The sequence below is a fragment of the Amblyomma americanum genome, chromosome 5, assembly GCF_052857255.1.
Source record: "Amblyomma americanum isolate KBUSLIRL-KWMA chromosome 5, ASM5285725v1, whole genome shotgun sequence".
Classification (NCBI taxonomy): Eukaryota; Metazoa; Arthropoda; class Arachnida; order Ixodida; family Ixodidae; genus Amblyomma; species Amblyomma americanum.
The window spans coordinates 201,717,639-201,733,471 of record NC_135501.1 but is presented as its reverse complement, the minus strand read 5'-3'; the positions used below and the strand labels follow the sequence as shown (position 1 = coordinate 201,733,471).

Here is a 15,833-nt window from a genome sequence, read left to right as displayed (position 1 = left end):
TGTTGCAACAGTTTCAAGAAAATTTGCAGATTCAACGCACGAAAAACAATGGCGGTTTAAGAGTTGATATTCATAACTGTGCAGAAAACGACGTTAAACCCCATAAAATCCGAAAACCAAGAACAATAGGGTGCGAAATAGAACAGAAGTGACTAGAATAGAAATGGCATTAGACGAATGGCCTTAATTAGTTGCGCTTCATTAGCGGGGACCGCTTTGCGTATTAGCGGGGTCGTTTCGTAACTCCGCCTTGCGTAAGGAAGTCCTTGGTATACGAGGGATCGTCGCCTGTGTGGCAGCACAAGCTGCACTGTGCAGTGTGTCGACTATGCGAAACGCATTGTCGCCCATTCATTGATGGGCGCACATTCCGCATTCGCGGCGGGGGAAGCATCCGTCACCTGTTCCGTGACGTGGTACGTGTCGACAAGCGAGCGAGTGCTCAAAGCAACGCCGGAAGCGGAAGTACTGGTGACGTCATTGCCCGGTATGTGTGCCGAGGACGAGCTCTGCACGCGCTGAGTAAAATAGTGAGTCGGGGACAGAAGTTGCCAAACAAGAAGCGGCTCGTGCAGTTTAGCCGCTAGAGAAAGCTCGTTTTTTTTTTTTTTTTGCTGCCGTCGCGGGTTGTGAAACCTTCCTGGCAGGCTCGACCTGCGCGGAACAATGGCCGGGTGCCGTACTCGGTGGCCTGGTGACGTCACATTCCTGCGCACGGACGTCATGCGCGTGTCGGGATGCACCGGTGGCCTATGGCAACGGACCGAGTCTATTAACTCGCTTTGAAAATTGAAAATTGATTTTTGGGGAAAGGAAATGGCGCAGTATCTGTCTCACATCTCGGCTGACACCTGAACCGCGTCGTAAGAGAAGGGATGAAGGAGGCAGTGAAAGAAGAAAGGAAGAAAGAAGTTCCGTAGGGGAGAGCTCAGGAATAATTTCGACCACCTGGGGATCCTTAACGTGCACTGACATCGCACAGCACACCGGCGCCTTAGCGTTTGGCCTCCATCGAAACGCGGCCGCCACGGTCGGGTTCGAACCCGGTAACTCCGGATCAGTAGCCGAGCGTCCTAACCACTGAGCCACCGCGGCGGGTTATTAACTCGCTTTCATGTTTGCACTTAGAGGACTGGCTGGCATTGCAACGAACACTCAGACATTTAAATACATTTAAATACATTTTTTAAACGCGCCGCATTTAACAAAAAGCCACGGTTACGCAGGCCCTTGCATTTTGAGCGGAGTTTAAAAAGACCTGTAACTAGAAGCGTACAAAGTTAGGCTGTGTGGAAAGTTAGTTGGGCGGATGAGATTAAGAAGTTTGCGGGGATACGGTGGCCGCATCTGGCAAAGGACGGGGTTAATTGGAGAGACACGGGGGAGACCTTTGCCCTGCAGTGGGCGTAGTCAGGCTGATGATGATGATGATGAACTAGAAACGAAGCCAACGTGCAGTGATGTGCTTTGGCTGTTCGCGCACGGGAGTTTCATGACGTCACGTCGTACGAGGCCACGTGATGCGTAACATAGCTTCTACCGTGACATCAGCAGCAGCAAAGTTTCGGAATCGTATGGAACCCCGCCTTGATTAGCTAAAAAAAAGATATTGGGAAGCAAGTGTGCTGTGCGATGTCGGTGCAGGTTAAAGATCCCCAGGTCGTCGAAATTATTCCGGAGCCCTCCACTACGGCACCTCTTTCTTCCTTTCTTCTTTCAATCCCTCCTTTATCCATTCCCTTACGGCGCGGTTCAGGTGTCCAACGATATATGAGACAGATACTGCGCCATTTCCTTTCCCAAAAAACCAATTATATATATAAGCAAATGTGCTGTGCGATGTCAGTACACGTTAAAGATCCCCAGGTGGTCGAAATTATTCCGGAGCCCTCCACTACGGCACCTCTCCCTTTCATCTTTCACTCCCTCTATCCCTTCCCTTACGGCGCGGTTCAGGTGTCCAACGATATATTAGAGATACTGCGCCATTTCCTTTCCCCCAAAACTAATTATTATTATTATTATTATTATTATTATTATTATTATTATTATTATTATTATTATTATTATTATTATTATTAAGCAAGGAACTGCGTTGAGCAGGTTTTCCTCGAAACGGACGCACACAGAGAGAAGGAGCCCCGTGTTAACACACCGTCGCGCGTTCGCGTCATCTCTCCGTCAGCTGTTGGGCTGCCCTCCAGCTTCCCTCACAGGCTCTCGCAGTGCGCGTGTGGCTGCATCGGCCCCCTAACGAGCTAGCTGCAGCAGCTTAGCCCCCTCCCGGCCTTCGCGTGCTCGCTTGTTGCGCGTTGTGCGCTTCTTGGGAGCGCAGTCGTCGAGTCGCGCGCGTAGACGCGTACCCAAGAAAGACACATGACGACGACGCCGAGGGGCGACCTTGGAGAGACGCCAGAGCGTCTGTCGCGATTCAGCCGCCGCGTCGCAGGCATGCAACCGCCGAGGTGGGGGAAAGGAAGCTCCGGCCAAAATATACGCTACAGCCACCCCCCTCTACCGTGCCCGCCTTCATCAACCCTTTCGTCGTGTGTAGTTGGGTGCAAGCATGTCGAATTTGTCGAAGGAAGGTAATAAGTCCGCGAGCTAAACGCGGAGACCCTCGCGGTATAGTTGCTGTATTAATAATAATAATAATAATAATAATAATAATAATAATAATAATAATAATAATAATAATAATAATTGGTTTTTGGGGAAAGGAAATGGCGCAGTATCTGTCTCATATATCGTTGGACACCCGAACCGCGCCGTAAGGGAAGGGATAAAGGAGGGAGTGAAAGAAGAAAGGAAGAGGAAGCTGCGTTTTTATGGAGGAAAAACGCTAAGACGCCCGTGTGCTGTGCGATGGCAGTGCACGTTAAAGATCCCCAGATGGTCGAAATTATTCCGGAGCCCTCCACTAGGGCACCTCCTCTTCCTGTATTGGAATGTTCGAAAAGGAGCCTGTGTGGCGAGCTCGCAGAAGGGCTGTTGCTTTGTCGTTTGACAGTTGTGCCTCGTGTGCTGAGGCAAATGATGCTCGGAGTTGACATCAGCTTCCATCCGCTGTCCACGTGATGCATATACAGTCTGTTCCGTCATCAAAGGGAACAGCGAGTTCACTCCCGCGCATTGGATGACTATACTGCCGTATATTGTGAGCGCGAGCCGCGCGTAATTGGCGGTTTTTTTTTGTTCTTTCGTTTAGTTAGTAATCCCGAGGATACAGTCAGCCTGTAGTGGAACCCTTTCGTGGTAAAAACAAACAAACAATAAAAACTCGTGTTTCTCTAGCGCCAGCTATATATAGCCTGTTCCACTTCACAGTGGTCCCGAATGTAGTATATGCCTTGACTACGATACGGGTCCAGAGGCGCTTACAGAGAGAGCGGAGTCCTAGTGAGTGGCGCTATGCGGCGTGGCGTTCACACACTTGTTCCTATCATAAAACAGCTGCTTTAAATCCTTCCGATCCGCATCCCGGCATCTAAAAAACCGGAGCCGCTCTATATACACTCGATATAACACATGCATAGGTTCCTATATGGGAGTAAAAATGGATCAAGCTGTTCTCCAGCACACTCCCAATTATAAAAGGGAGTGCGCCAGACGACAGCTTAGTCCCTTTTTACTCCTTGCTGTTTAGACTGTGCATTTTTATCCTTAAGGAGAGAAGGCAGGCCAACCGGGCATGTTATTTATTTACGCTCAGCCTCGACGAGCGCTGCACCCAACTGTAGAAGCGGAGACTCTGGAGGCGCGCGCGCCTCACACCCTTTCCGCCGGGCCGCCCATAGCGCGTTTCTTTTTTGGTATAACCGCGAATACCTCCGGCGGAGGCGGCCACGCTCTCTCGCCGACCTTCAAGGCCACGCTGCCTGCCAATCAAGGGGCGCCGCAAAACCAAGCTGGGAAAACGAGCGCAAAGCGGGGCGTTCTCCGCGAACCTCGAGAGCGTCTGTATAGGAAACGGAGAACACACGCTCACGATGTCAGAACACGAGTACGATGAGAATTGTGTAGCTTGGGCGAAGGGAAAGGGGTGGGGGTGAGGATAGGTGGGGTGAGGGTTACCGAGCTAATTGCGCGGGCACTGCCGCTGCTGCTGTAGTGGTGTGTGTTTCCGTCGGTTATCTCGTCGTCGGGTTGTAAGTGGGCGCCTAATGAGCGACTTGGCTTCGCGCCACGCTGGCTGCGTGGCGGGGTTTTCCAGACGGGAGAGGGCGAGGGAGAAATGAGACGGTCACGCGCGTAAAGGAAACCTGTATTATCTGTAATTCGCTATACGGCGTCGGCCCGAGCTGCTTCGGGAGTGAATAGGTGTGTTGAACTTTTGGCTTTGGCGTAAAGAATCGCTGACCTGCCCCCGCCCCCCACGGGCCAATGGGTCTAAAACTACGCTCTCTAATTAGTCCGTACCTTGTGAGCATCCCCTTAGTATCATTACCCCCAGGATTAAGTGCGCAACACATTCGGGCCAAGCACATTATATCCATACAACCCTCGGGCCATGCTGCCTTCATGCCATTCAAATAAAAATAATCGTCGTCATTAGCTTTGCTAAATGTTTCGAAGAAGACTAATCTGAAACGCTTTGGAATCTAGGATATTAGTGTTAGTATGGCGGCCAGCAATCCAGGATACCGAGAGTATGTCGCACGCCTGGTGCTGTGTTGTTCGTATTAACTTTTTTTTTTTTGCTGTTGAATTAGTTGTTTGGAGGAGATTGCGCTGAAGCGGCTGATATAAAGAGATTGCATGAGGAGGACGGGAAAAACCGAAACAAAGAAAACATTTTATGGCCATCAGTACTTTCCTCGTAGCGTGTAACGACCCTGCATGGGCGCACACGTACATACCTGTCATGCAGTGTAAACTTTGCGTGAGGGAATGTGTGTTGCCCTGGTGGGGAAATGGCAAATGTTGGTCGATACAATCACCAGCATGAAGGTGGGGGAGCTGCAATTAGGGGGCAGGCATTTCGACGATCGCGAAAGGAAAGGCGGTCGTAATTGCGGCACATAACGTGTTTCTCCAAAGCGAGCAGCGGCAGCATGCAATGCCACGGGGCAGTGGTGTGTCTCACCTTGTAGGCCGGCGTGAGCTCCTTGAAGAGCTTCTGGTTCCGCAGCCTGTAGTGGTCCGCCTTGAAGGACACCGTCACCAGCGTATTCAGCTTCATGGTCACGGTGAGCTTGCCGTAGCGCCTGCGTAGCGTGGCGTGGATTGGTACGCTTGTGACGACGCGCAGAGACGTCTGTCGAGAGTTTGTGCACAGGCGTATGACTGGTACGCCAAACACGGTAACGAGTTGCTGTTGCTACCGTTGCCGAGCGTGCCTGGACACAGTTGCCCTAACGGTTGTAACTACCGTAGTTAGCGTATTCACTGTACAATGCAATACAACAAAAACAATGCAGCACAATTTTAATCTGCTTGAGGTACAGGTACAGTCTTAGTCAAAAGTCTTAAGGCCAAAGGCATTTCGCTTCAGCCTTGTAACAGAGCCATTACGGCGTTATTAAAGACCGAATGACCTTGAAATGCTGGCAGAAGGTTTCTTCTTGCGGTAGACAAGCTTCCTGATTGATTAGTGTTGTGAATGATCCGCTATACGGAGCATTCTAGGAACATTAGTTTCATTGCAGCTGATCGCTGCGGCCTCAAGACTTTTGGTCAAGACTGTACATGTACTGCAAACGCTTGTGAGCGGGGCATAGTTAATCTGTGCAGTTGGACACCATAGGTCGGGGCGGGGAACCGAGACTGACAGTGACGTATTCTCCGTAACAGCAAAGGTGTTATGTTTGGTGATAACTAGAATACGCGCCGATTAATGTGTGGCTGAGGTGGAACGCGTTTGAAGAGCAAGCTGTAGAGTACAAAGCTGCTAAAAAAAAAAACTGAAAATGCTCTAATAAGAATTTGCATTCGGTTTCGTACGTTTTTAACGTCTCGTTCATTTGACATTGCCCAGATATCCAATTGTCACACGGCTAGCGTTTAGACATTTCTGAGCGTTGACCGCTTCATTAAACAGGGGAAATACGGTCACTTTGAGTCAGGCTGCAACCACCTCATTCAGGGTCCGCTATACCGAGCATTAATTGATCGGTCTCCGAGGAGACCTACCAGACAGTCTTATAACAGGAAGTGTGGTATAGTATATGGGATTTAACGTCCCAATGCGCCGTGGGCTATGAGCGATGCCGTAGTGGAGGGCTCCGGAATAATCTCCACCGGCCGGGGTTCTTTAAAGGAGTATAGACAGCTAATTTTGGTGGCATGTTTTCTTCTCTCTACTATTATGCGGAAGATTACTACGCACGAATCACGATGCGGCATTTACCTATGACCGCTAAACAATTTGTAATCTTATTTTTTCTTGTCATGCTGCTTCGTTTTCGACAGCCGAACGATGGCTGTGACGTCAAAGAGTGGTGTTGTGTCACGTGAGGCATGGAAAAGCGTCCATATAATCGCCGCTGCATCGTTTTAATGCACTACAGTGCAGAAGGCAGCCTTCCTCATGAGCCGAAATGACAACGAATGTGGAAGCAGCGATTATGTTGCAGTTTTTTTAAGGCGAAAGCCTTAAATGGCTCTTCGTCCGTCCGCGTGTCACACTATGACGTCATCAGTGGCACAATTGCTATAACCTATATACTCATAGCAATTGCTAAGTAATTGATGAATAATAGTTAGTTTAGTAGTCATTAATTGATTATTAGTAAAACAGTAAAGAAAATAAAGATGAACAGAAGCTAAACAAGAAATTTAAAAAGTTGGAAATAGAAGAATAAAAATTAAAACAAATACAAAAAAAGAATATTAAACAAAAAATAAAAACAGAAAGAAACCTCAATGCCTACAGGCTCCGTGGAAAAAAAAGACCCCGCGCTCTAGAAAGGTCCATGCTTTCGCATTCCTGCACGTAAGTAGACAAGTGCCCTCGGAATTTTTTTTCATACCTCGCTTGACATAAAACCATTCTTTGACGTCACATTCCTCATTGGGCTTTTTAAACCGAAACAGCACGAGAAATAAATTCGATTATAGATTATTTAGCTCTCGTAGGAGAATACCAGGTGGTAATCCATGTATAATAGTGCTTTACGCATCATTACAAACAAACTAAAAACACGCACCCAAAAGTTAAGTGTCTGTACTCCTTAAACGTGCACTGACATCGCACACGGGCGGCTTTTGCGTTTCGACGGATAGGCGGCCGCGGTCGATATCGAACCCGCGTGACTGCGGGGTGGTTTTAGGAGACGCGATGCGGTTACCGCGCTAACGTCGGTTATACAGGGAAGCATAGGAATGCGGCTTGAAGAAGTCCCTCCCATATATAGGGTTGCTTAACACTTTGCCGCCGCTCGAGGAATTTAAACTGCGTAGTTGCGTTAGTCCGCCATTGAGTGGCGTTCGCGCCAAGGGCGTTTCGAATACATTCGCCCTGTTGCGCGGATAAAAAAAAAAATACGCGCGTCTGTAGCACGCTTCGAGAGGCGGCGTAATTTGTTTCTTGCGCAGTTACGAAACCCGCCCACACTGCGCGCAGCTCGAATGTCAAGGCACGTATCCTTCTCTTCCGCGACCGTGTTTTATTTGGTTTGTTTTTCTGCGCACGTAGCCGTGACGGCGAACGCGCATCGCGGTGGTGCGTGCTCGCGCTTTGGAAAGCGAACTGTATACATACACACACTCGCATTGGTAGTCGGGTTCTGCAGTTCGGTGCAGCACAGGGGTAGGTGAGAGACGGGATAGCGAAGGGACGGCCGGTCTAGGCGGGCCGAGAGAAAGTATTCTCGCGTGTAGGTCTTCTCTCAGTGCGGTTACAGCAGAGAGGAGCTTCTTGTTCCGTAAACGCCGCTGTGTTTATTGATTTGATTTTAATGTTGAAAACTCGAAAACTAGGCGTTGTAGCAGAGTTGGAGTTTCTCGGCACGAACGCCAATTAATGAAACAAGAAAAAGGGAGTTAATGCGAAGAATTAATCCACGAAGAAAATAGAGGTATTGATCTATAAATGTATAGAGCCAGCACACTTTTGTACGGATGAAAACAACGGCAGTACTTTAAAACTAAAACCGAAAAAAGTAGAGCACGAATCAGTAGAAGTGCAGAACTAGAAGAAAGAAAAGAGGGAAGAAGTGTGCCGGCGTCATCTGTGGTCACGTGATCACGGTGAACCAATAGGCGTGGCGGATGCGTTCGTGGAAACAACCGGGGGGGGGGGGGGGGGGTGTAAACAGCTATCGTTTTCAGATGTTCTCCTCCGGTGGATGGCTGGAAACCGGGAGCTTTCTTTTTCTCTTCTTTCTTTTCTTTTACACTCCTACCAGGCACACCAATCCATGCGAGGCGTCGCAGTTATGTGCAGTTAGTGTATTGTTCTCACTGGTAGAGAGACGCGGCCGTAGGCTTCGCTGTATTGCACGCAACTTCCGGTACGGAGCACGGTCAACGGGTAGACACGGGAGCACGCGCGCGTAGCCGCTCGCGCGGAAGGTGTCGTCGTCGTCGAACGCTATTGAGGCGCGTTCGACCGTGTACGCCGAGCGTGTGAGACTGGAATTGCGATTGGAGTGTGTACACTCTTGCGATGAAACGTACTCACGACGTGTGTACATTTTTTTACGCTTTGTACGCTTTCGCGGTGGTTTCTTTTGTGTGTGTGCGCTCATTCCAGCGATGGTCATGCGTGCGGTCGTGCGACGAATATATCGGCGGCATTCAGCTTCGCTTTTCGAGGAGCTTCGGCGGTGTGTTTCGTGTATTGAACGCGTATAGGTTCGGGCTCTGCTTTCGAATACGCCCCTGTTTTCGTCCGACAGGATCAATAAGACGCACGCACCTGCTGACGTTGTCTATCTGGAGGTTAAGTTTATACGTCTATCGCACAGAAAGTTAGTAGTCTGTACGTGTATAGTTTCATGTAGGTCTTATAGGTTCTGTTCTCGACCTGTATATTTCTATTCGTCTATAGATTATCTATAGACATCCCCCCCCCCCCCCCTCCCCGCGTGGTTTAGTGGCCGTGACGTATGTACGGCTGCCGAGTCGACGGACGCGGATCGAATGCTGGCCGGCTGCATTTTAATTGAGGCGAAACGCAAAAAACGTCTCATGTGCTGCGTGGTGTTAGTGAGTCTTAAAGAACACCACCGGGCGGTAGAGACTATTCCGGCTCCCTCCACTACGGCGTCCCCCGTAGGCCACTTGCAGCTTTGGGGCGGTAGACCCCCACACGCCCAACAAGGTGAATTCGCCAAGGAAGTACGTGAGGCCGTCCGTTTTGTCTCGTTTTCCATACTGCGCTTAGGTTTCAACAACAACAACAACAACAACAACAACAACAACAACAACAACAACAACAACAACAACAACAACAACAACAACAACAACAACAACAACATTATCATTATCATTATCATTATCATCCACTTCAAGGCTGTTTCACGTACAAGCGACTGACTGAATTAAGTCATTGCGCTTCTTTGTCGCTCTCTATGCTTTTTTTCCTTTGTACCGAAGCGGTGGCCTTATGGTAGAGCATCCGCCTAGCATTCGGTAGGTGCTGGGTTCGATTCCCCCGCTGCCAGGTACCCACCGGTTTTCGAGTGGGTACAAGATTTCCCCGGCCTGCTGCTCTGCTTTTCTGGGGTGAAATGCTTGGGAAAAGGGTCCTAGACCAAACCGTTGCCGTGGACAACCCCCTTACCGCAAGGAAAGTGACCCAGGTAGCAGTGACAGTTCCTACTTGCATATATTGTTGTTTTGCGTGTCAGACAGGACTGCGGCAGATGTCGCCACCGACTGCTTCAGACTAATGCCCCCCAGTAATCAATGAGAAGCTTTACTTCGAACCGCTACCTTAACGGTCTTCCGGCAACTGTGCCTTCCGCACGTCTGGTTAGTGGCGCCCTCTTTTAACGTAAGCGCACGTATTGGTCTCGCGGAGCTCACTAATGCCGACTTCGCGTGTGTGACGCACGTATAGGCCCACCACATGTCCGATCTGCCCAGTGCCTCGAATTCGACCCAGCTCGTTTAGCCCCGACGAATGCGGACGCAAATAGCGACTCTCAGTCGAAGTGCGTTTTCATATCTGCCTGCTTTCGTGCTGGGTACATGCGCATGCAAGAGCGCGTAGCGGCCCTGTATAGCGGCGTGGTGCGCGCTGTTTGCGCCCGCATCTAACCCAGAGAAGAGTGGGGGTCTCTTTGTGGAGCATCCATCATGCGACTCCGACGGGCACTGTCCTTATCTCTTCCCCGCTTAGCCATGCATGCGGCTTAATGGCCCGTTACGTAAGCTCGGGCAATCGGCCTAATGGGCGGCGTCTTACGAAAGGAGAGCCGCGCGCTTTGCGGGAGGAACAACTGTTCGCGCGGCCGCTGTGCACGCGCTCGCGCGTGGGCGCGTGCTACTCTTTTTTTGCGGAAATCGCAGCCTTGTTGGGGCGCTGCGTTTTGCGGTGTGCATACAACACACAATGTGCGTGACGTTTGAACGCGATGTCGCTGCATTCGCGCGGGCCGCTCTGCGTTATTTTAGGGCACGAGAGGGCTGAGGCCCCACATCCGGAAGGAGGAATAAGTTTAATCTGTGCATGCTTTGGAGCCTCCGTGTCCGTCATAAAAAGAAAAGAAAATAAAAAGAAAATTGCAGATTGGTTTGCGTTTTGAGGAGAGGGCGACGGGACTGTGAGAATAATAATAATAATAATTGTTTTTTTTTGGGGGGGGGGAACGAAATGGCGCAGTATCTGTCTCATATATCGTTGGACACCTGAACCGCGCCGTAAGGGAAGGGATAAAGGAGGGAGTGAAAGATGAAAGGAAGAATAGGTGCCGTAGTGGAGGTCTCCGGAATAATTTCGACCACCTGGGGATCTTTAACGTGCACTGACATCGCACAGGACTGTGAGAACCAAAGAAGGCGCTGAAGTGTTGGGGCGAAAAAAAGTTGGCTATGAGAAAAGGAAAGGACCAGTAACTGTCTCGATGATGATAGTTAATTTTTATGGCGGAAGGGTATCTGCGGTCAAAGAGCGCCATGGCACAAGGTATTTTCGTGTTTGCTCAATGTGGGGTCAAAGACCCATTTCCCAAGCATTTCGACCTGAATAAGCCGAGCTCAATGCCAGAGGAAGCTTGTACCCATTGCATCACCGGTGGGTTCCCGCAGCGGCACTGGGGTTCGAACCCTGCACCTCTTTAACTGTCTCACTTTTTGATAGACACTTCGACCGCGCCTTCGTGGAAGGTAGGGAGGATATAACGAAAGAAGGAATATAGAGAAAGAGGATCTGTAGTGGAGGACTGCGGATTAATTTCGGCCACCTGGAATCAGCTGTTTTTGAAGAAAAGAAACGGCGCAGTAACCGCCCTCACTTCTCGGTGGACACCTCAACCGCGCCGTGAGGGAAAGGAGGATGGTGGGAGTAAAAGAAGAAAGAGGTGCAGTATAGCGAAATGCTTCGAAACGATTTCGACCGCCTGCGTTTCGCCTTCGTCGAAATGCTGCTACCGCGGCCGGGTTCGAACACGGGAACTCCGGCTCTGTGGCCGAGCGCTCTAACCACTGAGCCACCGCGGCGGGTGACCGCCTGGTCACTCGAGCCAGGTCGCGCTGAGGATTGCGGGCGAGGAGAGGTTATGAAGTGTAGAAAGGAGAGTGGAATGTTACTTAACACTGCTAGACGATTCCCATCCCAGGTATGTAATACTGTGGTCAGTTAAGCGGGACATCATGGATTTGAAGTCGGTACTTTTGATAGAGCCCCGCTGCGGTGGCTCAGTGGTTAGGGCGCTCGACTACTGATCCGGAGTTCCCGGGTTCGAACCCGGCCGCGGCGGCTGCGTTTTTATGGAGGAAAAACGCTAAGGCGCCCGTGTGCTGTGCGATGTCAGTGCACGTTAAAGATCCCCAGGTGGTCGAAATTATTCCGGAGCCCTCCACTACGGCACCTCTTCTTCCTTTCTTCTTTCACTCCCTCCTTCATCCCTTCCCTTACTGAGCGGTTGAGGTGTCCAACGATATATGAGACAGATACTGCGCCATTTCCTTTCCCCCAAAACCAATTATTATTATTATTATTACTTTTGATAGAAGCATCCGTATCGTAGTATATATATATATATATATATATATATATATATATATATATATATATATATATATATATATATATATATATACTGATAACGTCCTCGAGGATTACGCCAGAGCCAGGCTGCGCTATCTCTTAGCTGGTTATCTCTTATATCCTCTCAGGAGGTTTTCTGCGTCCTCTGCATCTGCCGCTCTCCTTGAAGGCACTCCACGGCCAGTAGAGGGACGAGAGCTGTCCCAGATAACCTTATCCCCCCCCCCCGGCGTCCGCATGCTGACGAAGCCTGTACAAACGTAACCTCCGATCTCTGCGGGACCGAGGCACGAAAGAGCCGTGGTCGCAGGCTTTTAAAAACGAGGATGGTTTGTGGTTGTGTCGGACGAAGAAAAAGCCCTGCTTCTCGCGTTGACAGACACCCCCCCCTCACATACGCACACTCCCCGTCTGACAGTTGAGAAATTATCGTTGTCAGCAGCGCGGCGTGTTGGTTGAGCTGGGTACGTTCAGTGTCGAGATGATGCGAGGCTCGACTCGTGCGACGTCGAGACCTATAGCAGCTTCGATCAAAACCGGGATGTGGGCGTTGGAAAACCGTAGCGAAGCCGCTTTTGTATGCGTACATTCCGCGTACGCGATGAAAGCGTTTTCGTGTCGGGTTCGAGGATGGCCTAACTTGGCAGGGAATATCCGTCTCGGCGATAGCGCCGTGATTTTTTGAAGAGCGAGCTGCGCTGATATGGACGAGTGGCTTTCGTTGTATTGGTTCCTTCGTCGAGCAAGGCACTGTGTGACACAGCGTAGGCGGAACGCACAAACTCAAGCAGGGTTTAAAAAAATCGCGTCCGCTCAGTTGCCAGGAGCCCAACGCGATGGGATATGGGTGCCACTGCGCGTATTCACGTGTTTCGGAGGTCTGTCTGCGCATGCGTACGCTTTAAGTTAGAAAGAGCTGAATTGAGAACAAGAGTTAGTCTTTGGGGAGTAGCTAAGAAGTACTCTCCTAAAGCACGTTGGGCGGTACTCACTTTAAAAAACGAACCGTCACTCCCATGTGGACTAATTGTACACTCGATGAAATCGGAAAAAGCTGCTGTCGTATACCCTGCCGCCATGTTTTGGATTGTTGAAAGGAGCTGCTCAAGCTGGGCAGAAGGGAGCGTAGCGAGCGCTTCCTTTTCGAAGCCTAATGAGCTCCGGAAAATGGAGACTAAGGATAAGCTCGATTTCTGAAACTAGGTAAGGAACAGCAAATGTATAAGGACACCAAACAGATTTGTTTGTGAATAAAATTTTGTATCATAACTGCACCGAAAAAACACGATCACATAGAGAAGAAATACAAAACACGCGGACGAACGCAAGCGTTCGTCCGTGTGTTGTGTTTCTTCTTGTGTGTTTTTTTTTTCGCTTGCAGTTACAAGAATGCGACCAACTAGCCCAAAAGCTCGTTTTACTCGAGCGCATTTGTAAAATAAGGTGGTCGCACGAGCCAACCGTTTGTCGCGTCGACTGAGTGGTGCAGTTCTCAGTGACGTCTTACTTAGTTTTTGCGTAGAGTGTGTAGTTATTAGGAGGCCACGCCAAGCAGTGCTTCTAGGAGCTGTATTGCTGGCCTTGATCATGAATGACTACTGTAGTCGGATACAACTCAGGAACGCAGCGGCTTTTCCCCGTCACAGGATCCCCTTTCCAGCTAGTGGCGTCGGCCGATTCTCATGACTCTGTTAGTGTGACAAAGCCGGGAGTGGTAGATGAAAGGGGACAGTCCCCTCCCTCCATGGCTGGGTTAGACCCCTCTCTCCGTTGTGGCACCGCTCCCTGCTTTGTCACGGTAGCAGGGTCGTAAGAATCGGCCGACGCCGTTAGCTGGAAGGGGGTCCTTTGACGGGGAAAAACCGCTGCGTTCTTGAGTTGCATCCGACTATAAAGACGTAGGCGCTCACGCACGCACGTACCCTGCGAGCATTCTCTCCTGCGTGAGCAGTGCCGGGTCATCGCTCGAGTAGGGCGCAGGGCAGGTGGCGGCGGACGTGGCGTTCGATTCGGACCCCTGGTGGTTGTGCGGAGGTGGCAGAGCGGCGTCGTGGAATTGCTGGTCGCTCGCCGCCTCGTCCCGGCCGTGCAGCTTCCGGTCCTGGGGCACCAGGTCGTGCGTGGGCAGCACGAGCGGCGTGTACCCCGTGGCCACCAGGCGCGCAACGGATGTGGCACCGCTGCGCCCTCTCTTCCGGTCCGTCCCGCCGCTTCCGGTCTGTCCGAACGCGCCGCTTCCGGTCGTCGGAGTTGTCACCGCGTCCGGCAACACCAGAGCGGCGTGGAAGCCGCGCTCTGTGAGTCGCTCGTGGAAGGCGCGGAAGTGGAGCAGGTAGACCGCGTCCGCTCGCGGGTAGTGCGGGTCCGTCCTGTGCGAGGACGGGACATGGCATGCGCGTAAACGTGCGCACTTAAATCTGGGCTAACTGTAACACTTGGTCCTCGCGACAAGGGATTAGTCCGCAGGGAGATTAAGTGAGGTTGATTCATTTGAATTCAGGCCCTGAAATGGAGTAATTGTTGCCCCCTTTGGGGAATGATCGCGTTATGATAGTGCAACGAGTCGCCGATGGACTATCTCCTGTAACCCGTTTAGTCCTTCCTGGCATAGACTTTGGAGGAAATAATCGAACACGCTCAGATCGTTTGTCGCACTCGAAAGTAGGTGTCGCGAAGTGTCCAGCTGTTTCACGTCCCAAGAGTTGCCGCGGCCTCGTAGGTTGCATGGTCACGTTAAGAAGACTGTGGGCCAAAAAAGGCGAAAAAAAAAAAAAGCTGCGCGTGAGTTATTCCTCCAGGGACTAATTGTGTCGCCGCAACTATTAGTCCCAAGAAGTGCAACCCTTACTGCCTTGGGCTAACTGCAAAGGGATCATCAGCCACTGTCAGTCTCCTGATAGGAGAAGAGCCTCTCAAAAGGATGCAGGCCTGCGCGCCGCCATGCCGAACGATCCAAGAAGGCTGTACATCTTCTGTATAACAGTGTACACCAGCACGTCGCAGCGCAGTATAGCACGCCCACGATTCGTCCATGTTCACCTGTAATTGAAGACGAAGCCGTCGAGGCCGAGGCGCTGTAGCCAGCGGGCGCTCAGGCCCGCCGCCCTGTCCAGCACCGTGTAGTTGACGGGGCGGCCCGCCGAAGACCAGAGGGCGCCTCGGCCCGCCCTGCTGTCTCCGTTGCCTTGGCGAGCAGCGCCGCCGTCGTCTTGGCGTCGTGCCTGCCGCCTGGACCTCTGACCGTCGGCCTCGACGTCGTCGTCTCCGGGGGCGTGGTCGACCGGTGCCATCTTGCGCGCGAAGTTCCACGTGGTCTGGTCGCGTCCTCCAAGCATGGCGTACAGCCGCAGTGTCTGCGGCGTTCCGCGTCGTGTCCGCAGCCGGTTGAAGTGGTAGATGCCCTGTGGACCTCCGTCGCCTTCGTTGTACTCGCCTGAGGGCGTGAATGAATGAAGCGACAGTGCGCAGTGCGGCTAGGGGTAGACAAATTGCAATCACGATCAACAGTTTGAAAACTGCTTCCGGAAGGCTGCGTTGTCTTTCCTTTTTTCTGCATTAGGCGTTAGAAACCTTGAAGAACCTTTAAGCCTAGTCATAAAAGTAAAAAGGAGAGAGTCGGTACACCACGTGACGGCGTGCGGTGATCTTTTTCACCGCTGCGCGCTCACTTGCGTGG

The 15,833-nt window shown here is 51.1% G+C and overlaps 2 protein-coding genes across 3 annotated transcripts in view; one reads left to right on the top strand and one right to left on the bottom strand.

Moving 5' to 3' along the window:
• Positions 1 to 15,833, top strand: part of LOC144133422 (uncharacterized) — a 363,299-nt gene that overhangs the window by 115,960 nt on the left and 231,506 nt on the right. The window lies entirely within an intron of this gene.
• Positions 1 to 15,833, bottom strand: part of LOC144133420 (uncharacterized) — a 42,787-nt gene that overhangs the window by 4,458 nt on the left and 22,496 nt on the right. For both annotated transcript variants that reach the window (XM_077666510.1, XM_077666509.1), the window contains 3 exons: positions 15,197 to 15,590; positions 14,080 to 14,526; positions 5,087 to 5,207 (listed from right to left, as the gene is read on the bottom strand). In XM_077666510.1, coding sequence (XP_077522636.1) covers positions 5,087 to 5,207; positions 14,080 to 14,526; positions 15,197 to 15,590 — 962 coding nt within the window. The remainder of the gene's footprint in view (positions 1 to 5,086; positions 5,208 to 14,079; positions 14,527 to 15,196; positions 15,591 to 15,833) is intronic.